A 24,595-nucleotide genomic window follows, 5' to 3' on the forward strand; every position below is an offset into this window, starting at 1 on the left:
CACTTGTTATATCTGTCGTATTGAACAATTTAAAGAATCGTTTTTTCTTTGGTTTCTTGCAAACAACAGAAACTTTGTAAAATTTTGCTAATGAACCTAATTTGCAATGGGGGTTGAACAATTTTGATTATAAGTGTAATTAAGGAGTTGGCACTACTATACTGTAATTGAGGTATTGTATTTCACTATGGATGCCTATTTACAACCGAGTCTCGGCTAACTCCAGGTTCTCTGCATTTAAGACACTTCTGTTAGCAGCCATAGTTTATTAATCTGTCTGTAACATCATCTGAACAAAATGAGAATTATTAATGCCAACCTCAAGTCTGAGGGTCACTGTACACAAAATAGCAGGACCTCAACAGTTACTGTATATTCAGGACTAACATTTTAATAACGTGCAAGATGCCCTAGAAACAGATGACACGATTATAGGTAATTCAAGATGACGATGCTTCCTATGAAACACAGGCAGCAGCACTAGTCTAACCTCAATAGATCACAATGACCCCTGACGTGCAGGCTACAGGAATGTGACATCGGCCACCTGAGACAACACACCCTGTCTATATTTTGGCATCCGTCTGATCTTCTTTTGGAATTATTGGTGTACTTATGGCCCAATATTTGTAACAGTGAGACCTCTAGTTCTTGATATCAGGTCCAAATCTTCCCATTCATGGACAGTGATATTTTATTGCTTGTCTTAGTCTTTTTTACAATTTTAGCACTTTCATTATCCCTTTCGTAATAGTTACATAGCAACATATACATAGCTTCTGCAGTACCTTCTAAATATTACTAGCCAAATGTAAAAATAATGCATTGGTCAAAATATAATTGAACGTTATCAAAATATAATATTTTCTATGTACACATTACCATCGTTATTTTTCATTAGTCTTTTATCATATGAGAAGAATTTAAAGAGTTATTCCCCGAATCACCTTCTTTTACACAAGTAAATGCATACTTATTGTTAATACAGACTAAGTCTAACAGAAAGATGCTTTCTTATACCTTTGTGTCTTTTTTTGTCTCCATCTGCCCCTCCTTGCATCCAGAGGCGCTTATCTGAATGGGTGGTACTATTCTTATCTGATGATAAAACTACAATTCCCAGCAGCACTTGCTTCTCCACAGTGCTGCAGACCCCTTTCCCCTCTCATATGGGATCCTGATTAGCCTCACATCTCTGAGTTATCATCAAGCTAATATAAGTGTAGAATTCACCATATGTGCATTTTCTGCTCCTGTACAGTCTACTAACCTACCCGATCTATTTTATCCTCTGCCATCTACATCAGTATAGCTGCCTGTGTGGTTTTACATCATTAGTTGATTCTAGCAGAGCTAGAAACTGAAAATGCTGCATATTGATGCAGATGACAGAAGATAATCGTCTGCCCTATACATCAACAATGCATATCACATCACTCGTCTCTCGGCAGCATGCAACAAACAGGTCTTAACTAATTTCAGCCCTTATAGCCCCATCCTGTAGTACATATTTCCTTTCATCCCCTTTATACAAAGTCCATCATGTAGCATATTCTCCTTCCAGCTGCATTCTGCAATGCATCCCACTTTTCAGCCCCTCTATACAAAGCCCCATCCTGCAATACATTTCTCATCAGCCCTTCTATATACAGCTCTATCCTGCAGTACATCACTTCTTCGTTACCAGCACACATGTAAACTGTGTTTTACTGGTATGAGCACTGAAGCTCTATTATAGATACATCCCACAGCTCAGCTATCAGGAAGCCAGCTGAGAAAGGCCGCACTATGCATGATCGACCAGGGCCACTTGAACTACAGGACTGTTCCAATGGCAACTGGAGGGTAAATAGATCCTAGAGGGGCATCCTTTGGGAGGGGGGTATTGACAAATTGAGACAAATTTAAAAATTAGGAACATTGGCACAACTGAATAAATATATATGTACATTATTATAAGACTACAATGTGATTTTGGGAATAACCCGTTAATGAATTTGATATATCCAAGGCCATTTTGTAATATTAAAACTTGCCGTGGTATTTGCAGTACACCTCAATTTATCTGACTGACGAGTAGGTTTGGTAATATCAGAAGACTGCAGAAAATACTGAAAACAGATTTCATGGTGTCAAACTGTATACAACAGTGGTGCTACAGTTCCAATGTTTCCAATGTGCTGTCTGATTTTCTTCATCGTTACCCAATGGGTCAGCTTATTCTTTCCGGTAACAGCAGCATGAAACCTGCCTGCAGGTATTGTAGCTTCATTGTAACCTATGCAAACACATAAAATCAGTTATTAACTAGTAATGAAAAGTACAAATTCATTTTATCTGACTTATTATTTTAATATTGTATATGTTCCATGCTCATAGTATATATCAGTATGTATATACTGGAAGTTATTTACCATTAAAGACTAGGGTTTTTTTTTGTTTTTACGCTCTTAGGCTAGTTTCACACTAGCGTTAACTGCAATACGTCGCAAATGCGTCGTTTTTGCGAAACGCCGCATCCAGCAAAAGTTTTTGCTGGATACGTTGTTTCGTCATAGAGTAACATTAGCGACGCATTTGCGACGCATTTGCGACGCATTTCCAAACGGTGAATGCGTTTGGCGGCGTTTGGGCGTATGGTAGCGGTCCGTCGGGAGAAAAAAACGTTACATGTAACGTTTTTTGCTCCCGACGGTCCGCTTTTTCCGACCGCGCATGCGCAGTCGGAACTCCGCCCCCACCTCCCCGCACTTCCCCGCACATCACAATGGGGCAGCGGATGCGTGGGAAATATGCATCCGCTGCCCCCGTTGTGCGGCGGAGACCACACTAGCGTCGGGAACGTCGGCCCGACGCGCAGCGACGGGTTGTTCCCGACGCTAGTGTGAAAGTAGCCTTAATTGTTTTCCTCCCCTTCTTCCAAGAGCCATGACTATTTTATTTTTCCATTGACATAGCTGTATGAGGACGTATTTATTGCGGGACAAGTTGTAGTTTGGAACGACATTATTCATTTTATCATTTAGCGAAAAACAGGAAAATTATTCCAAGTGACACACAAATTTGTGTCGACATCTTCTGAAAGTGTTTTTTATTTTTCTGTCAATGGAGAGGAGTGATGGCTTCTTTTTTTCATGCTGAGCTGACGTTTTTATTCATACCATTTTTTGTACATACAACTTTTTGATCGCTTATTATTGTATTTTTGAGGATAAGTGCAGCAACCACATAAAACACAATTCTAGTGTTTTGATTTATTTTTTAATTTTTGATGTTCAGTGTATGATAAATGTATGTATGATATAATTTTATATTTTAATTGGATACGTCGATTCCAAATATGTTTATTTTTTGTAATTTCCTTATTTTATCCCATTAACCCCAGGAGTTTTTTTCGGTTTTGCGTTTTCGTTTTTCGCTCCCCTTCTTCCCAAAGCCATAACGTTTTTATTTTTCCGTCAATATGACCATTGGTTTTAGCATGTCATGTACTAGAAAATTGAAAACAAAATCAAAGTGTGGTGAAATTGCAAAAAAAGTGCAATCCCATTTTTTTTTTTTTTTTGCTTTTTTGCTAGGTTCACTAAATGCTAAAACTGACCTGCAATTATGATTCTCCAGGTCATTACAAGTTCATAGACACCTAACATGTCTAGGTTCTTTTTTATCTAAATGGTGAAAAAAGTTTCCAAACTTTGTTAAAAAAAACAAACAAAAAAAAATTGCGCCATTTTCCGATACCCGTAGCGTCTACATTTTTCGTGATCTGGGGTCGGGTAAGGGCTTACGTTTTTAATGATACCATTTAGGTGCAGATACGTTCTTTTGATCGCCCGTTATTGCATTTTAATGCAATGTCGCGGCGACCAAAAAAACCATAATTCTGACATTTTGACTTTTTTTGTCGCAAAAAGCTTTGTCATCTTGTTCAGATCGCCTCTATGTAGTAGAATTACTCACTTGAGACCTCAGGTTGTCATGCCAACACAACGGTGACCCGCGATCACGTGACGCGGGTCACCGATGTACGTATTTCCAGCGTGATTGATGAGAGCGCAATTTAAATGTCGCTGTCAGAGTTTGACAGCCGCATTTAACTAGTTAATAGCTGGGGGTGGATCGCGATTCCACCCATGGCTATTGCGCGCACATGTCAGCTGTTCAAAACAGCTGACATGTCCCCGGAAAGATGTGGGCTCACCGCCGGACTCCGCATCAAAGGGAGGGAGTCCGACATCGGCATAGTATTACTCCCAATGTTGGTAAGGGGTTAATGGGCAAATAGGTGATTATTTGAATTTTTAGATTTTGTACTTTTTAAAAAAAAATGTTGTTTTCATTTTTACGGTATTAGGCAGGAGAATGAATGCTCTCAGTGGGAAAAACAAGATAATCTTGTAGTTATGATCCCTTTTAATGGCTAACAAAATTATAATAAATGATATTACAAAGCAAGCTTTCGGGACTTCTTAGGTTCTTTTCTCAGGCATGGTATAACAAAGTTTCTGAAGAAACACAAATATATGCACACAGAAAAAACAAAAAATAACTAGGTAAAATAAATAAACAACAAAAAGAGAAAAAAAAACAGACATGGCATGGTTAATAAGCATTTACTATGCCATGTCTGTTTTTTTTTTCTTTCTATCATAACTCCAAGATTATCTTGTTTTTCCCACCGAGAGCAATCTTTTTTTTAACTGGCTAAGACGATACCAAACCCCTTTTGTAGAAGAACTGAACATGCAATGATCATTTATGCTATATACCACAATACTCATATAATGCAGCACATTGGGAAATCCTAGTTTTCCCGTGGAGCTCAGAGTGTGGTGTGTAATTTATTTAATCTGCATGTCAACCACTCCGAAAAGAAAACTGAAACAGCAGAATTGCCATTTTTCATTCACCACAATTCTCCAATTCAGTAAATTCTATGGGAAACTTGAAGGTGTCATTCACAACTACAAACCAAACTGCAAAAAATACAGTAAGCTCTCAAATCATGTTGATTGAAAAATGTAAAAAAAATATGTCTTGTCTCCTAAAAGAAGGGGAGGAGAAAACAAAAGGGCAAAGATGAAAAATCGCCCTATTATGAAGGTGAATAAATAAGGAAAAGAACATTAATGAAGCTGTCCACTACTTGGACAACCCCTTCTCATACCCCACGCTTGGCCCCGATAACATAACAAAGCCTATACTCACCTCCCGTGCTGGCGCTGTTCCTAAGGTGTCGGCCCTTGCTCTCCCCGGGGCTCCCATGTTGTTGGTGTGACATGTGACGCCGGCACCCATTCAGCGCTGGGTCACTGTCCCCGCCTCCTGTTGAATCGAGCATGAAGAGGAAGTCAGAGATCAGCTGTAGCCTGGACTTCCTCTTCATGTTCGATTTATCCGAAGGCGGGGACAGTGATGCCAGCGCTGATTGGCCTCTGAGGTCACGTGTCACAACAACCGCGCAGGAGCCCCTGGACACCGCGGGAACGGCACCGGCCCAGAAGGCAGGTATAGGTTTCATTATTTTATCAGGGTCAAACATTTTGCTCAAGAAGGGGTTGTTCTAGTAGTGGCCAAGCCTTTTAAGCTAAATCTGTTCTATGTAAAAAAAAGTCTCCAACCCAACAATTTATCTGATGGAAGGAAAAATAAAGATCCTTTACTTACCTTTAGACAAAGTGTGTTTCTTCCATTTTTCCAGCAGCCTCATTACTGAGACTTTCCATTTCCTTTCCCTTCATTTTTCTTCTGTGTGCTTTTCTACAGTGACTACAAAAAAGATGATATTAAAAGGGACCAACAGCCACAATGCGTTATTCTGACATCACACGGAATCTTAAGCTGCCCATTACTGCTATGGCTGACATCTATGCCTCTCGACGTCCCCATATATGAGCACGCTTTGTTCAGCTGTGTATGCATGTGTTCTCAATGGGGACAGTGGAGTGGGGTTATGTGTGCCCTAACAACATAAAGTAGAACATTGGCGTGCACGTCTCATAAAGTGGATCTATCACATTATTTAACAACACAAACGGCATAGATTATTAAACGCATTTCTTAGGCACAATGAGGCTGATGTACTTATTTTGAAAGTCTTTGTCAGAATGGCTGTATAAGCCTCAAATTATAATGAGCAAGATATGCACTCATGAAATGCTTATTATAATGGCAAGCATTAACACTTCCCCAAAGGATTTTACAGGGATTCTGACCTGGATTTTCAAAGTAAGTACATCAGTTTCATCAGGGTTAAGAGATCTATTTATTAATGTGTGCAGTTTGAAATGTGTAAATCTGGTGAAAAAGCCACTTCAACATCTAACAATATTTAAAGAATTTCCCTTGTCTCTTATTTGGTTTCTTTCTTTCCCTGCAGCCCAGTGAAGAAACATTTTCTGGTCAGTGTATTTGTAGATTTTCTTTTTCCCTGAGTGCTCTGAAACATTTATGATTTTTTCAAAAGTATGAAAGCTAATGTGCAACAGACCACTCTATCAATTGTTGTGTGCCAGTATGTCCCCCTTGTATCAGAATAATCAGCAGGGCGCACAGTCAATAAATGGAGAACACATCAACAATCCGCTGCTTCCCCTCACACCATGAATGATAACACAGAGTACAAATATCTTACTGTGAGAAAAGGCATATAGAAACAATGACGATAATGAGAGCCACCATTGCAAGAATCAAGCCGATCACAACAAGTTGCCCCCTGTCTTCTTTCAAGTAAAATAGGTCCAGCCTTTCACATCTTGACCCAGTATAGCCCTCATCACATCTAGAAAAGAGAACACAAAATGGATGACTGCTATTATTGATAATGACAGACATTGTTTTCTGCACCAAGTTCCTCACTAAAAGCTCCCTCCAATCTGCAAATGGTTACACTGCGTCAATCCAGACATTTCTTCATCCTCTGTCCATGTTAGAAAGTTTGTGTCCTGAACTCTTTACTTACAGAAGCAGGAGACACCATTATCTCAGATGCCATGCACTGTTATCCAGAATAACCATATGATAATTAGCAAGGGACATGAGCTGTCACTTGCTCATTATCAGTGGGATTTACACTGTAATTCACAATACAATAATGCAGTAATAGTACGATATCAGTTTATAATAACAAACACCAACTATGCATTGTCCTACGTCAATAATTTGTAGTTCGTAGGCTGGTAGAGTAGTATAATAAGCTGAGCTTTTAATCACACTACCCAGGTCCAGTGATGCATCTCAACCGCTGCTCCATTCTTAGTTGATCAGTTGCAGAACTGATATCACATCTACAGGCCTCGTAACCGCTGCTGCTAATCACTAGGCTCAGTGACTCAGTGTCTACAGCGGCACAGCAGCTGAGCCCAGTAATTGGCTGTCGCAGTTACGAGCAATGTCACCGATGCAGATGATGAATAAAGACCAGAGCAGAGATGGAGAAACTTCACTGGGGAAAACCTCAGTTTATCCTATAGGTCTGCCAGCCTATGGATTACAAAACATTGAAACAGGACAACCGCATGGAGGTGAAATATAACTCCAGTCATAGGTCCTATCGCTCTATATGCTGTTACAATATTAAACTCTATATGCTTTTACTATGCTGTGTAATGGACATTGAAAAGTCATATTTAAGACACACATTCAAGGTAAAATCATCATAAAGAAGAACACTACTTACATACAGGCTGGCTCTTTCAAAACCATTACAAAACGGCACTTCCCTTTAACACAGTAATGTCTATACGACTTTGGACATCGGGAAAAATGGCTTCTCGATCTTGCTGGCTCAGAAATTCCTGCAAGTAACATTGAAAACTGCATCAGTCTCCCGGCAGAAATAATAATCGATCACATACTAGATCATTTTTATCTTTTTCTGAAAAATTCCACCTCTTTTGCTGAAAGCTAACTTGTCATTCACAAGGGGTAGAGTGCTAAGTGAAAAATGAAATGTAAGGAAATGGGGGCTGGCACTGTTTGGTGAAGATGGCTGACACCAATGACACTGTTTGGAGGCACTGCAGCTGGCACTGTTTAGGGCACAGGATGGGTGCATGGGCATGGGAGCATCTTTGCAAGGGGAAAAATTGAGGTTGGATGTGAAAGTGAGAATTGTGGGGAACAATTTAGAAGTAACTGTGTCTGTCATTATTAATGGGGGAGACAATACAATACTGTATATCAGATGACAAAGCCCACACACCCTTCACTTCTTTTTCACAAAAAGCTTCTGAAGCAGCTGTGTACATTTTAAGAAATTCCGTACCCCTACCAAAAAAGCCATGAATATTGTAAGGAATATTATACCTCCACTATAAGTGTTATGTACGTAACTCATACACAGATAATGGAAATAATTTAGCCTACAACACAGAGTAGCCGCATCCACACCCTACTGGTCCCTTTACAGACTAGACAATCTCTAACAGCACAACTAAGAAAACCACCACCTTGGAAATGGCTGCCTAAAAGGCTGTAAATGGGTTTCTCATACCTCCTGAGGAAACAGAGGAGAGGCTGCTGTGCACAGCTAACCAGGAGAGGGAACGGTGCAGAGGGATATGAGGACCGAGGGTGAGAAAACTTAAAGCACGTGCACAAAGGGGAAAAATGGAGAATAATAAATGAAACAAGTATAACCTCCCACCAAACTCAGGAGAAAGAAAGGTGCTAGGAAGGGCAAACAATCAGACACTCAGTAGTAATACAAATGATATTTGCCTTGCAGGTAAAATCCCTTAACTAAAGAGCAAGAACTCCTTAACACTAAGCCACCTAGAAGTATAGCCAGCAAGGAAGTATAGTGAAAGAAAAATATATATATAGCCCAACCCAGACTGTGATAGGGCAAACCAAAACGGAACAATGGGAAATACCCGAAGGGGAACAAACCCAGAAAGGAAAAAAGGCAATAGGAACCATCAGCATTATCACTGGGAAGAAAAGGGCGATAGCTCAGCAGACAGGAAAACTGACCAAGGAGCAAGGGGTCACCAAATTGACAAATTGAATATCCAACTCGAGCCATGACATAAGTGCCTTTATAAGATAAGAGAACTCCTTAGAGATTCCCTCTAAATTTCAGAAGAGCACATTTTATATACAAAGACAACATTAAAATTTCATGTAGCTATAAAATCTGCTCTCTGTGACTCAAAAGCCAGATCTCCCAGTGCTGTCAGTGTCTCGGCCTGGAGAAAACAATGTCTGGCCATTTCAATGATGGTTATGGTAATGACATCAATTCTGTAAGGAGTTGTTCTTTCCTATAATGTGCAGTTATGTGAGTCATGGAAGAACACACTTCATTATAATATTAGTCTCTTCTCCCAGGGCAGATGCTCTGTAGATGTTCCTCACGTAAAATAGTTTATGGTACAAGCAGTCGTTTAGTAACACAAAACACAATTTAATGTATGTGACGGTTTATTTTTGTAGATTAAGTGATATAATGTACAGCATATAATAAAGCCAATGCAACGTACTGAAGCAGTACCACACGGTGGCTCAGTGGTTATTACAGCTGCTTTGCAAATCCCACCAAGGACAACATCAGGACTCTGTATGTTTGTGTAGGTTTCCTCCTGATGCTCCGATTTCCTCCCATACTCCAAAGACATACTGATAGGGAATTGTGAGCCTCAATGGGGACAGTGATGATGTCTGTAAAGTGCTAAGGAATATGATCATTCTATATAATTAAAATTAAAAATGGCTTTTTGGATGCATACGTGTGACGGGAGAATAATGAAAATGTAGATTTCCTACAATGAAATAATAATAATTGCTGACTCACAAATTAAACTATTAATTAATATTTGCATTTCGATATGCTGTACTGGTATGATAGCTTCCCAATCTTCTTTCACATACCCGTTCACACAAGAACTTGTATTTTGTGTTTCCACTAGAAAGTTTAGTGGATTTTTTCTTGCTATTTTTCATGCTTATTTTTGCAATCACACTGCCGCCAAACGTCAGCCGATAGTGACAATACAAAATGCATTACAAACAATACTTTTTCTTTGCAGCGTTTGTCTTCACTTGTGGCGTCACAGCGTATATGTGACATTTTTTAAGACAGATTGTAGTAGAGGGAGACTATTTTGCAGCCTGAAATTGCTGGAGACATGCTGCATAGTGAAGTAGTGGAATTCCACTTGGGCAGCAATCCGGAAAACATCCTTCCGCATATTAATGGGAAAGGTCTACAAAACGTCTCTTTGGGCTGGCTGCTTCATAAACCTTTTGGTTGGCATTACATCAAATTATGACTCAGTGGGAAATCCCTGTATAAAACCGTGACTCCACTCTCACAGGCTTGTTTGGGTTTCACCAAATCCTTCACATACTCCAACAGTTAGTATTTCCATCACCTCACTTTCTTCTCTCACCACCGTACGAGATTCTTTTTTCTATTTTTTTCGTTGATAAAAAATAATTTGTAAGGCACCACTCCAGCCTTTATTTTTTTTTCATTTCAATGCTGGAGTGGTGCTACTAACCTTAGCCCTGATCATAGGATTAGAATTACTACCTGCTGTCTTCAGCTCTTCCCAGCACCCTCCGGTCCCGCACTGACTGACCGGAAGTCACAGGTAACGTTCACAACGTGCAAGTCTATGAGGGCCTCGTTCTGGCTGTTATAGTCTTGCATTGAGTTGTGACTTCTGGCTTGGCTAGCAAACACTGGAGTGATCCAGTAGGTCACAAACTGCTGGGGATCGACCGAAGCGGCGCTGATAAAAGATGAAGACGGCAGCTGCTAAGTATGAGACTAGGGGCAGGGAACTTACGTTAGTAGCACCACTCCAGCGCTGCAATGAAAAAAAGGCTGGAGTGGTGCTTTAATGCTTTTTTTTTCAGACTTTTTTTTTTAAACAGGGGCTGCAATTCTTTTGATAGACTAGAAAGAAAGCTGGAAATAACGTTTCTATTATCATTCCAGTAAGGGACATGACAGTATGGGTACATTCATAAATGTCTGCAGCTGTTTCCGTTATCTGCTTGGGGTTTGTAGAAATCCACACATTTGCAGCAGAAATAACCATATTCTCATGTACAGAAAGAGATTTATAGAAATACCTAGCTTATCAATGTATAGTGACATGAGCATTATCATCATGGCAGGTCAAATAACTGCTGAAAGAAAAGGATACAGCCTATATGTAGTTTGCCCATGTTCACCTTTCATGTTACTGATTTTTGGTAAATATCCCGCCCAAAACAACATCCGCACAATGCGAGTAATTAACTGTACAAAACCCTATTGACATACCTCAGAAAAAAATTGTGCACATTGCAGATTTTAATATAAATCCTACAAGAGCCAAACACTGCAGTTGTAGCATTTTCTTTGGCTTTCGGCAGCGCTTTTCTGTTGTCATATTCTAGCATAGACTTCAAAAACGGCCTATTAAAGAGCAATAATTAATCTCTGAAGTAGCAGGATTCAGCTAAGCAACACGGAGAGACCTTTAAAGGAGAACTGTTATGTGCAAAAACGCTATGTGCCTGAAGACAAAGGGTTAATTTGCAGGTAAATAGTGTTGAAATGAAAGTGTGACTACAGGGAGAATATGAACATATATTCTCCAGGTAGCCACTTGCTTTCAGTCATAGGGGTGTGTACAGAGAGATTACAGTCATAGGTCACAATGCAGTGACAGACGGCTGTAATCACTCCCCAGTAGATTGACAGTTCGCTCTGTAGTGTGCGTGCAAAGCGGACTGTCAATCAATGCGCAAGTTGGTGATTATAGCCGCCACTGACCGTCTAGTGACCGATCACTGTAATTGCTCTGCGCATCACCCCTGTGACTAAAAGCAAGCAGCTCCCAGGAAGATAAATGTACATTTTCTCCCGGTAGCTGAATTTCCAGTAAGGTGGCGAGGCAGCATTTTAATGCTATTTACCTGCAGATTAACCCTATATCTTCATGTGTATAGTGTTTTCCCCCATGAGTGGCTCCCTGTAATCAATAATAAGCCTTGAAGTGGTTTTCCACTTTAATAAAAATGGTCTCCATATGTTTTTATGCAGTATGTGCATAAAAACAAAAGCGCAGATACCCTCTCCAGTACCACTGATGTAAACCTCAGTGATTGGCTGTAGCCATGATATGCACTGTAAACAGATGTAACTGCTGCCGAAACATTGAAACACAACAACCAAAACAGGCACTGGAGCAGCGACGAAGAGCCAGCACTGGACACGGCGACGGTGAGTACCCTCTCTATTTATTATTTTACAAGTATAAAAGATTTTGGGGCTTAGTCTTCTTAAAGTGGAAACCCATTTAAAGGCAATGGACACACTTGTACTGTGTTTTATTGTTCATTTTGAGGCGTTGTAACTCCTTCATCTAGCTGGCTATTCTGCTGAAATTGGCATCAGTCACACAATACACTGATCATGACTCTGTCAACTACCTATGTTTCCCCCTTCTCTCATGTTTAGGTTAGGATCACACAACCAAGTTCTCCACACATGACAAAAATGGACCCATTATTATTCTGATCAGACTTTGATCAAAGTGGCAACATTTTTCTCATATGGAGAAAAAGAATAAAAAGGTTCTCCACCTTGTCCTTTCTGTCAGTCTGTGAAAATTGGATAGCACTAGGATGTAATCCGAGTGCAGTTAGATTTTTTTCATTGACCCATAGTCTTGCATTGCCGATTTTGATCTTTCCCCTCAAACCAAAATCAGATGTCTCCGTTTTTTTCCGCTGAAAATGTCAGATACGTGCACAGCCCCATAACATATCTTAGGTATGAGTGCCATTGGTTAAAACCACAGAGAACACTTGTCAGACAAATCGGTTGTATGCACGAGCAGTACAGAGGTAGGAGATTGGGTGCAGAAGCTCAGTGTGTATAGAGGGAGAAAGCATCCACATTATTAGGGAGGGCAGATCACAAAGGCTGCAAAGAGAAGAAGAAACAAGGCAGTGATAAAGAGAAGGAGGAGAATCACATGGACTACATATAACTACAGGAGTTTTTATGTATATTCAACAGTTTACAAATGTTTTTCGGAATAGATTTTTCAAAAAAACATTGCCCTTTAAACACCAAGAAATTTCTAGTACGTGTTTCTGATAAATTACCTGAGCAATTATCTATGTACACGGGGCATGGAAAACTTCTTGTTTCAGGTTGTGTAGTTGAGTTTCCATCAGAACTCACCCATGGGAAAACGATAAAGCCTTGAAAGAAGAGGAAAAACAAAACAAAAGTATTTTACTCAGCTGCAGGCTTCTTCATTTTGCACATAGGTTTACAATTTATTTCTTCTATTATAGTAACAGAATAAGGCCAAACCACACAGAAGGCAATTCTCGGACTCCCCAGAAATGGCGACATACAGGAACTAGGGACACATTTCTGTCTACACCTTTTCCTCCACTGTTGCCTTACAGCGTATTGTTACGTTCAATGTTGTGGTGTATAGTATGACTTTTCTCATTCCGCATTATCCCATGAGGGGTGTACACTTAATTACTTACACAGTAAGCAAAACAAAATGATGTCCCTCATGTGACACGGCTTTCTATTTTTATGGCTGTGCTAGGTAGTGAGTTTGGCAGCTGTTTCATGCATCAGTGTCTAAAAGTAACTCGGTGATTACGCTGGATCCCTCCCTCAGACTGACACAAGGATGGCAGCATTATTTGCTGCATGTCATCTCCCATTATTAGGCCTAATAATTGCAATTTCTTAATTTGATTTCATGTTATAGATTACAACATTTGGATTATAAAGGAACAATCATATACATAGGAAAGAAATCACTCTAAGGAAAGACAAAATGGTTATCTAGATATCATTACACACATTATAAAAGAGACGTCCGGCTCACACTTAGTGCACAGAGTGATCCGGAGAGTCTGAGGAATGCTGACGTCACAGAGAAAAGGAGCAGAACCACGCTGGATCCCGAAGAAGGCGGTTTGAGAGTACAGTGGCTTGCGAAAGTCTTCAACCCCTTGACATTTTGAGGCTTTTGCTACCTCACAAAATGGAATTTCACTTTTTTAAAGGTTTGCATTAGTTCATGTAAAGAACATGCCTAAAACTGTGAACATTTGGTTTTCTTTGTATTGTGAAGCAAACAACAAATAGGATAAAATAACTGAAAGCTTCAGAGTGCATACCTATTCACCCCCTAAAGTCAGTACTGTGTAAAGCAGAGGTGTCAAACTGCATTCCTCGAGGGCCGCAAACCATGAGTGTTTTCAGGATTTCCTTAGCATTCCACAAGGTGCTGGAATCATTCTGTGCAGGTGATTAAATTATCACCTGTGCAATACAAGGAAATCCTGAAAACATGACCTGTTTGCGGCCCTCGAGGAATGCAGTTTGACACCTCTGGTGTAGAGCCTTCTTTTGCAATTACAGCAGCAAGTCGCTCTGGATAAGCTTTCCACATCTGGCCACTGTGATTTTTGCCCATCCCTCAAGGCCAAACTGCTCCAACACCATCAAGTTAGATGGTTTCCTCAGTAAACAGCAATCTTCATGTCTCACCACAGATTCTGAATTGGATTAAGGTCTGGGCTTTGACTAGGCCACTCCAAAACATTTACACGTCTCCATCCCAGTCTCAAATCACTGAAAGACTGAAACAGGTTTTACTCAAGAATATTGCTGTATTTCGCACCATCCATGGAGACGCTACGAGTCTCGGAAAATGATGCAATTTTTTTATTTTTTTATTTTTTTTTAACAAACTTTGGATTTTTTTTTTCACGCCTGAAATAAAAAACAACCTATACATGTTTGGTATCTACAAACTCGTAATGACATGGAGAATCATAATGGCAGTCAGTTTAAGCATTTGGCACACATGGTAAAAAAAAATTGTGGAATTGCAATTTCACTGCACTTAGTTTTTTCTTTCCTGTTCTCCGGCACACTATATGGTAAAACCAGTGGTGTCAATCAGAAGTACAACTCATCCTGCAAAAAACCAGCCCTCACATGGCCATATTGCGGAAAAATAAAAAATGTATGGCTCAGGAAAAAGAAGAGCACAAAACAGAAACGCAAAGACGAAAAAGACAGGCGTGGGGTGAAGGAGTTAATGGCGTTGCAACCTATGTGGCTTATTATCACTGGGGGTGTGACCAATGAACTCCCCTCTGATCACAAGTACAGGGGTGCCAGAGTAGCCAAGTGAATAAGGAGGTATTGAGCATGTGGGACAGCTGCTCCGTCCATTGTCTATAGTAGCTTTTGCACATGCCCTCTACAACTTTATTTGTACCCTGTATGTTGTCAATTTTATATAGAATTTTAGCAGCATTTTTTTGTACAAAACACTTATTTGCTTAACCCCTTCATGACCCAGCCTATTTTGACCTTAATGACCTGGCCGTTTTTTGCAATTCTGACCAGTGTCCCTTTATGAGGTAATAACTCAGGAACGCTTCAACGGATCCTAGCGATTCTGAGATTGTTTTTTCGTGACATATTGGGCTTTATGTTAGTGGTAAATTTAGGTCGATAATTTCTGAGTTTATTTGTGAAAAAAACGGAAATTTGGCGAAAATTTTGAAAATTTCGCAATTTTCACATTTTGAATTTTTATTCTGTTAAACCAGAGAGTTATGTGGCACAAAATAGTTAATAAATAACATTTCCCACATGTCTACTTTACATCAGCACAATATTGGAAACAAAATTTTTTTTTGCTAGGAAGTTATAAGGGTTAAAATTTGACCAGTGATTTCTCATTTTTACAACAAAATTTACAAAACCATTTTTTTTAGGGACCACCTCACATTTGAAGTCAGTTTGAGGGTTCTATATGGCTGAAAATACCCCAAAGTGACACCATTCTAAAAACTGCACCCCTCAAGGTGCTCAAAACCACATTCAAGAAGTTTATTAACCCTTCAGGTGTTTCACAGCAGCAGAAGCAACGTGGAAGGAAAAAATGAACATTTAACTTTTTAGTCACAAAAATGATCTTTTAGCAACAATTTTTTATTTTCCCAAGGGTAAAAGGAGAAACTGGACCACGGACGTTGTTGTCCAATTTGTCCTGAGTACGCTGATACCTCATATGTGGGGTTAAACCACTGTTTGGGAGCACGGCAGGGCTCGGAAGGGAAGGCGCGTCATTTGACGTTTTGAATGGAAAATTGGCTCCAATCTTTGGCGGACCCCATGTCGCATTTGGAGAGCCCCCATGTGCCTAAACATTGGAGCTCCCCCACAAGTGACCCCATTTTGGAAACTAGACCCCCCAAGGAACTTATCTAGAAGCATAGTGAGCACTTTAAACCCCCAGGTGCTTCACAAATTGATCCGTAAAAATGAAAAAGTACTTTTTTTTCACAAAAAAATTATTTTAGCCTTAATTTTTTCATTTTCACATGGGCAACAGGATAAAATGGATCCTAAAATTTGTTGGGCAATTTCTTCTGAGTACACCGATACCTCACATGTGGGGGTAAACCACTGTTTGGGCACATGGTAAGGCTCGGAAGGGAAGGAGCGCCATTTGACTTTTTTAATGAAAAATTATCTCCATCGTTAGCGGACACCATGTCGCGTTTGGAAAGCCCCTGTGTGCCTAAACATTGGAGCTCCCCCACAAGTGAGCCCATTTTGGAAACTAGACCCCCCAAGGAACTTATCTAGAAGCATAGTGAGCACCTTAAACCCTCAGGTGCTTCACAAATTGATCTGTAAAAATGAAAAAGTACTTTTTTCCACACAAAATTTTTTTAGCTTCAATTTTTTCATTTTCACATGGGCAACAGGATAAAATGGATCCTAAAATTTGTTGGGCAATTTCTCCTGAGTACGCTGATACCTCATATGTGGGGGTAAACCACTGTTTGGGTGCACGGCAAGGCTCGGAAGGGAAGGCGCGCCATTTTACTTTTTGAATGGAAAATTAGCTCCAATCGTTAGCGGACACCATGTCGCGTTTGGAGAGCCCCTGTGTGCCTAAACATTGGAGCTCCCCTACAAGTGATCCCATTTTGGAAACTAGACCCCCAAGGAACTTATCTAGATGCATAGTGAGCACTTTAAACCCCCAGGTGCTTCACAGAAGTTTATACCGCAGAGCCGTGAAAATAAAAAATAATTTTTCTTTTCTCAAAAATGATTTTTTAGCCCACAATTTTTTATTTTCCCAAGGGTAACAGAAGAAATTGGACCCCAAAAGTTGTTGTCCAGTTTCTCCTGAGTACGCTGATACCCCATATGTGGGGGAAAACCACTGTTTGGGCACATGCCGGGGCTCGGAAGGGAAGTAGTGATGTTTTGGAATGCAGACTTTGATGGAATGGTCTGCGGGCATGTTACGTTTGCAGAGCCCCTGATGTGCCTAAACAGTAGAAACCCCCCACAAGTGACCCCATTTTGGAAACTGTACCCCCTAAGGAACTTATCTAGATATGTGGTGAGCACTTTGAACCCCCAAGTGCTTCACAGAAGTTTACAACGCAGAGCCGTGAAAATAAAAACTCATTTTTCTTTCCTCAAAAATGATGTTTTAGCAAGCAATTTTTTATTTTCACAAGGGTAACAGGAGAAATTGGACCCCAATAGTTGTTGCCCAGTTTGTCCTGAGTACACCGATACCCCATATGTGGGGGTAAACCACTGTTTGGGCACAAGTCGGGGCTTGGAAGGGAGGTAGTGACGTTTTGAAATGCAGGCTTTGATGGAGTGGTCTGCGGGCATCACATTCCATTTGCAGAGACCCTGATGTGCCTAAACAGTAGAAACCCCCCACAAGTGACCCCATTTTGGAAACTAGACCCCCCAAGGAACTTATCTAGGTGTGTAGTGAGCACTTAGAACCCCCAAGTGCTTCATAGAAGTTTACAATGCAGAGCCGTGAAAATAAAAAATAATTTTTCATTCCTCAAAAATTATGTTTTAGCAAGCAATTTTTTATTTTCGCAAGAGTAACAGGAGAAATTGGACCCCAATAGTTGTTGTCCAGTTTGTCCTGAGTACGCTGGTACCCCATATGTGGGGGTAAACCACTGTTTGAGCACACATCGGGGCTCGGAAGGGAAGCAGTGACGTTTTGAAATGCAGATTTTGATGGAATGGTCTGCAGGTGTCACGTTGCATTTGCAGAGCCCCTGATGTGCCTAAACAGTAGAAACCCCCCACAAGTGACCCCATTTTGGAAACTAGACCCCCCAAGGAACTTATCTAGATGTGTGGTGAGCACTTTGAACCCCCAAGTGCTTCACAGAAGTTTAGAACGCAGAGCCGTGAAAATAAAAAATAATTTTTCATTCCTCTAAAATTATGTTTTAGCAAGCAATTTTTTATTTTCGCAAGGGTAACAGGAGAAATTGGACCCCAATAATTGTTGCCCAATTTGTCCTGAGTATACTGGTACCCCATATGTGGGGGTAAACCACTGTTTGGGCGCACGTCGGGGCTCGGAAGGGAGGGAGCACCATTTGACTTTTTGAACGCAAGATTGGCTGGAATCAATGGTGGCGCCATGTTGCGTTTGGAGACCCCTGATGTGCCTAAACAGTGGAAACCCCTCAATTCTAACTCCTACACTAACCCCAACACACCCCTAACCCTAATCCCAACTCTAGCCATAACCCCAACACACCCCTAACCACAACCCTAACCCTAATCCCAACCCTAACCCTAATCCCAATCCTAACCCCAACCCTAACCACAAGTTTAACCCCAACACACCCCTAACCCTAACCACAAGCCTATTCTTAACCCTATTTCCAACACTAGCCTTAATTCCAACCCTAACTCTAATTCCAACCCTAAGGCTATGTGCCCACGTTGCGGATTCGTGTGAGATTTTTCCGCACCATTTTTGAAAAATCCGCAGGTAAAAGGCACTGCGTTTTACCTGCGGATTTACCACGGATTTCCAGTGTTTTTTATGCGGATTTCACCTACGGATTCCTATTGAGGAACAGATGTAAAACACTGCGAAATCCGCACAAAGAATTGACATGCTGTGGAAAATACAACGCAGCATTTCCGCGCGGTATTTTCCGCACCATGGGCACAGCGGATTTGGCTTACCATAGGTTTACATGGTACTGTAAACCTGATGGAACACTGTTACGAATCCACAGCGGCCAATCCACTGCGGATCCGCAGCCAAATCCGCACCGTGTGCACATAGCCTAATTCTAACGCTAACCCTACCCCTAACCCTACCCCAACCCTACCCCTAACCCTAGTTCTAACCCTAGTTCTAACCCTAGTGGAAAAAAAAAATATTTTCTTTATTTTATTATTGTCCCTACCTATGGGGGTGATAAAGGGGGGGGGGTCATTTACTATTTTTTTTATTTTGATCACTGTGATAGCTTTTATCACAGTGATCGAAATGTACATGGAACGAATCTGCCAACCGGCAGATTCAGCGGGCGCACTGCGCATGCGCCCGCCATTTTGGAAGATGGCGGCGCCCAGGGAGAAGACGGACGGACTCCGGGAGGATCGGTAAGTATGAGGGGGTGCTGGGGGGGTGGATCGGAGCACAGGGGGGTGGATCGGAGCACGGGGGGAGCGGACAGGAGGACGGGGGAGCTGACAGGCGGACGGGAGGGGAGTACGGGACAGAACGGAGGACTGGGGAGGAGATCGGTGGCGGTGGGGGGGGGGGGGCAGATCTGGATTTCCAGCCATGGCCGATGATATTGCAGCATCGGCCATGGCTGGATTGCAATATTTCACCATTTTCATAGGTGAAATATTGCAAATTGCTGATTGGCTGTTGCACTTTCAACAGCCAATCAGAGCAATCGTAGCCACGTGGGGGCAAAGCCACCCCCCCTGGGCTAAAGTACAACTCCCCCCTGTCCCTGCAGATCGGGTGAAATTGGAGTTAACCCTTTCACCCGATCTGCAGGGACGCGATCCCTCCATGACGCATACGCTGCGTCACAGGTCGGATTGGCACCGACTTTCATGACGCAGCGTATGCGTCATAGGTCGGGAAGGGGTTAAAACCCCAAATAAACCTTTATAAGGATTGTACAGGATAAGAAAAACATAGCTGTTTTTTTCCAAAAACAGTGCCATGCCTATCTACAGGTTGTGTGTGGTATTGCAGATCATCCCATTGATCTGAACTGCCACATACAATTGGTAGACCAGTTTGATGCTGGTTTTTAGAAAAAATAAGCAATGTTTTTCGAATCACGGTCATCCTCTTGTAGTTGATGTCTGAAGGCTACAACAAGAACTGAAAATGTTCACATTTTATAATAGGGTGAGACTTCTCATAATGAATAGATAATTGCAACTTACATTTATCTTGGCAGCTGCAATTGCCTCAAGCATTTCCGCACGAGAAAAAGGTCAACACACCACAGTTTCGACTTTGCTGTCCATTATACAACCAAATTCATTTTATAAAAGTTACTATTATAAAATATGATAACTGGCTTTATATATAAAAGAGGTCCCCAATGGTTTTAACTTGAGAATGGCACTCATGGATAATTGGTTTTCTTTATACACTTTACGTATGTAAGAAAAGGTTCCTAAAAGGTATGACCATAATCGAAAGCCAAGGTATCTACATATGCCAATATCATACTGCCCCCGTCGGCTGATGCTAAAACACCCCCAGCCCATGTGTACTACTGAGGTCAAGCACACCACTGCAGTAGAGACATATGATCAATACAAGATGGACCTAAAACAGAACGGGTCTTATAAAATCTAGCACATCTTATGGAGCTGTGCACCCCACAAGTCCTCTGGTGTCCTCCTATGGTATCTGGTACCAAGACATAAGCAGAACATAAAGGTCCTGTAAGATGCATAGGTGGGACCTCCATGGATCGGACTTGTTATTCCAGAACATCTCACGGATGTTCAATCAGATTGAGATCTGGAGGCTAAGTCAACACCTCGAACTTTTGTCTTGTTCCTCAAACTAAAATATTTGCAGTGTGACGGGAGCATTATCCTGGTAAGAGGCCACTGCCATTAGGAAATGAAAGATATAAGTCACATAATGACCAGAAATGGTGTTAGTCCTCATGTACACACACATAGGACAAAGTTACTTGAAAGCACAGTTATCCTTTAAATCAAGTCATAAAACATATCTGTGTTCAGCAAAGATCTAAGTTGTGTTATCTAATATGTAAAAGATCATTATCTTCCTTAGCCCTTCTTTAGGTATAAGATCCAAGGCAGGTATAAATAAGTACTATTACTGTGTACAAGGAAATAAACCAAAAATGTCTCATCTTTATGCACTCTGCTCTATATATTGAATTTCTGATTAGTACATAGTTATCACACATTTTGCTTTTTTCTTTGGATTCCTTCCAACCTTCCTTTTTGGCTCAAGAATGAAAAGTCACAGTCATTAGTAATGGCAAGTGGTGCATTTGATGTATCACAGGGCGCATTTTGGCATCACCATCCCACCTCACCCTAGCTTTACCAGCTGCCTCCCATTCTTATTGTCACAGCCTCCCATTACGATCAGAAAGTTTATGATAAAAAAAATCCGTATTTTGCAATTACAACTTTACTCCAACGTGTCCTGAAATGCTCATAATTCTCCAGCAATTACAGTCTGAGGGTATAGACCTCACAGCTGAGTCTTCTCAGCAGAGACAGATGTATCATAATCATATCAGATTATCTCACCCATGCAGTCATACTATCCAGACTAGAGCCGCAATAACACCCAGAGCACGAGACGAACATACGTACAGCCACTTCTACACACCCTTGTATTTTCCAATGACATTTTAGATAAAATGCCCATAGGATTTGAAGGCTAACCCTCCAGATTGAGGAAAGTAGATGTTATGCCGTCTGTACATCAGAATTTTACATCGTCCTTTGGAAAAACATTATACCAAAATGCTTAAATTATCGATGCTTTTATTAATTATACAGATTTTTTTTATTCCTTAATCTGGCACAATTTTGGGTTTGCAGATTATAAAAAGAAAATCCCTAGTGACCACCAACATCCTGGACTGGTCTATCAGCCAATAAAAAGCTCCACGTATATATATTTTATAAGACTTGGGGTTCCTTCAGATGACCATATAATACGGACAGGTGTTGTCCGGGTAAAATTTGGATAGCACTGGGACCAATGATTAAGACCAGAGTGTCGAAACGCGTTGGTTGGTGGGATCAATATGTTGTCCGCATTGTGCCTGTTTTTATTAATTTCTTTCCAATAAAGACGAAGTTTTATATTTTTCTACCCTGCGGAACCTTTTTTTTTCCTTTATTCAATGTAATGTAATTTAATAGGGATGTTCAGATGACAGCTTTATCGCAGCGCACACTGAGTATCAGATAAGAACCGGCGAAACCATCTATGCAAAAAAATATCAGTGTGTAGCATTCGATTTTTACAGGTTACATTGCCATTATTAACCTAGGAAATTGTACATGATTATGTACATTTAAAAATGTTGAAGTATGAAAATGGTTGGCCTATGGATATGACACAGATGTCACGATGATGAAAATGGACACCCAGATGGCACACGGATGAACATACGGATGACAATATGGGTTTTCCATACACCTGTCCGATCCCGTTCTAAAAGGACTGTTAATCCCTATAAAATTAGACTTTGAATAGTTCTTGACTGTCCCTAAAGCTTAACTAAGTGGCAGTGATTACACCTAAACCTGCAAGATATGAACAAGGCCTTAGAACATTATCATTGGAAAATTCAAACAGGTCTTAATCACAATATGATCAGTTCCCTTATAGAAGGATTAGTATACAGTTTAGGTGAGCCACTTCAGAAACTACTTCTAAACAGAAAAACATGAGGAACTCTTAGGCCGGGTGATCACGACCCGGAAGTGGCAGCGCTTTGGACGCAGCACATGTTCACTGCGTCCAAAGCGCTGCCGGTTATTGAGCACCGGTGAATCCGCATGTGATCACTGAACTGTGCAGATTCACAGCGTCCAATACATTCTATTGAATTTCGCAAGAGAAATTGACAAGCTGCGGTCTGAAAAGACGCGCCGCATGTCAGTGTCCGCGGGTGAACCACAGGCGTCTGAGGACGCATAGTGGACAATTCCTCAAAATCCCATCCACTATGCTGTAACATTTGATATACTGTATAGTCATACAACATATAGTAAGAGCAACAATTAGGTGGATGAAAATTATTTTAAGAGATATAAACAATGTAAATGAAAATAGTTCTAATTACAGCATATTAGAGAAGAGCAGATCTTTTGAAATTTGAATTTTTTGACTTTGCTTGTTTCATGGAGGTGTTGCGAGGTCTGCCTTGCCCTGTGTTTTACCTTGAGTCTGCTTTTATTCATCGTGTATGATTCACCCTGTGAACCCTGAAGTTCAGGCTGGAATGCCCACTTTCCCTCTGGGATTATATGGTTTGTTTTTAGCAATGATGCATTTTTTAGTGGTTTGCTGGGTTTCATCTGACTGTTTGAAGAGGACACTGACTAATACATATTTATATAAGTATATGTCGCTACTCTGCATATTTTTATTTATGTGGTTTGTTTTTGGTATAACACAAATGTCTCTGGGGAATGGTGGCCAGGGGGAGCTCCTGTCCGTGTATATGGATATTTCTTTTTCCTCCTTATTGCCTCTGGATCACTATGTGGTTTACGCTCACAGGGTTATACCATGGTTGTCAAGGTTTCATCCTCCCCTTTATAGGACTGTGTGGTGGTTTATTACCCATTTACTACTTGATTTAATGCTAAGTATCGCCTCTACAGCAGTCCTTGTACTTCAGGCTGCTACATGATATTTCTCGCTATGAAGTGGAATGCCCTGCTCCAAGATGGCGCTGCTGCTGCGTCTCTACAAGCCGCGCAAGTCATCTTCTTCTGTATTTCTCTGACTGATGACGTCATCCAGGATCGTATTCCCTGCGCAGTTTGCGGTTTCTGCTTCTCTTTTTTCGGATGAATTCCCGGCGCGCTATAGTACTATTTCTTTTTTTTTTCTGTGTCTCACAGTTGTGTCAGACCCCTGTGTGAAGGGTGCATTCCCAGTCTACTTTAACTTCCCCGTTGCCATGGGTGAGTCCCAAAACTAATTATGAACCACCTGTGCACACCAGACTTATGTTTAACCCCTTAATGACCGCCAATACACCTTTTAATGGCGCTGAATAAGAGTATAGTGCGGTCCAGCGGTTGCAATTCCTGCAGGTGTCAACTGTATATGAGAGCTGTATATACACCTTGCAGTATCGGATCCAGACGATTTTGCAATCGAATAACCCTTTAAATATCATTAATTTGTTACAAGGGGGTCATAAGATCCCCTTAGTAACCATCGGACCCCCCTCGGTTGTACCTTAGAACCCTGAGGTCATGTGATGAACCCAGGGTGCGGTGGCCTGTGAGATCCAGCAATAGGGCTCATACTCATTTGCGAGAAAAACGGATGAGTGCAATCCGATAAAAAATCGGATTACACTCTGACCAATGTTTTTCAATGGGTTACATCTCATCTGCGATTTTTTTCTCAGCTGGTAACATACTGGGAAAACTTGCTACAGGGCAAGTGGGAAGAGCAAGGCTGAGTGCCAGAATTGGCACATCTTAAAGATGCGCCTT

General features: G+C 41.0%; 1 protein-coding gene across 1 annotated transcript in view; it reads right to left on the reverse strand.

The window, feature by feature from the left end:
• Nucleotides 1-253: 253 nt before the first annotated feature.
• The window catches only part of BTC (betacellulin), a 75,218-nt gene continuing 50,876 nt past the window's right edge, over nt 254-24,595 (reverse strand). Inside the window, exons 2-6 of the mRNA XM_077276627.1 lie at nt 13,114-13,212; nt 7,679-7,796; nt 6,635-6,781; nt 5,668-5,769; nt 254-2,278 (exon numbers count right to left, since the gene is read on the reverse strand). Of these exons, the coding sequence (XP_077132742.1) occupies nt 5,670-5,769; nt 6,635-6,781; nt 7,679-7,796; nt 13,114-13,212 (464 nt within the window). The 3' untranslated portion in view covers nt 254-2,278; nt 5,668-5,669. The remainder of the gene's footprint in view (nt 2,279-5,667; nt 5,770-6,634; nt 6,782-7,678; nt 7,797-13,113; nt 13,213-24,595) is intronic.

The sequence above is a fragment of the Ranitomeya variabilis genome, chromosome 1, assembly GCF_051348905.1.
Source record: "Ranitomeya variabilis isolate aRanVar5 chromosome 1, aRanVar5.hap1, whole genome shotgun sequence".
NCBI classification, from domain to species: domain Eukaryota; kingdom Metazoa; phylum Chordata; class Amphibia; order Anura; family Dendrobatidae; genus Ranitomeya; species Ranitomeya variabilis.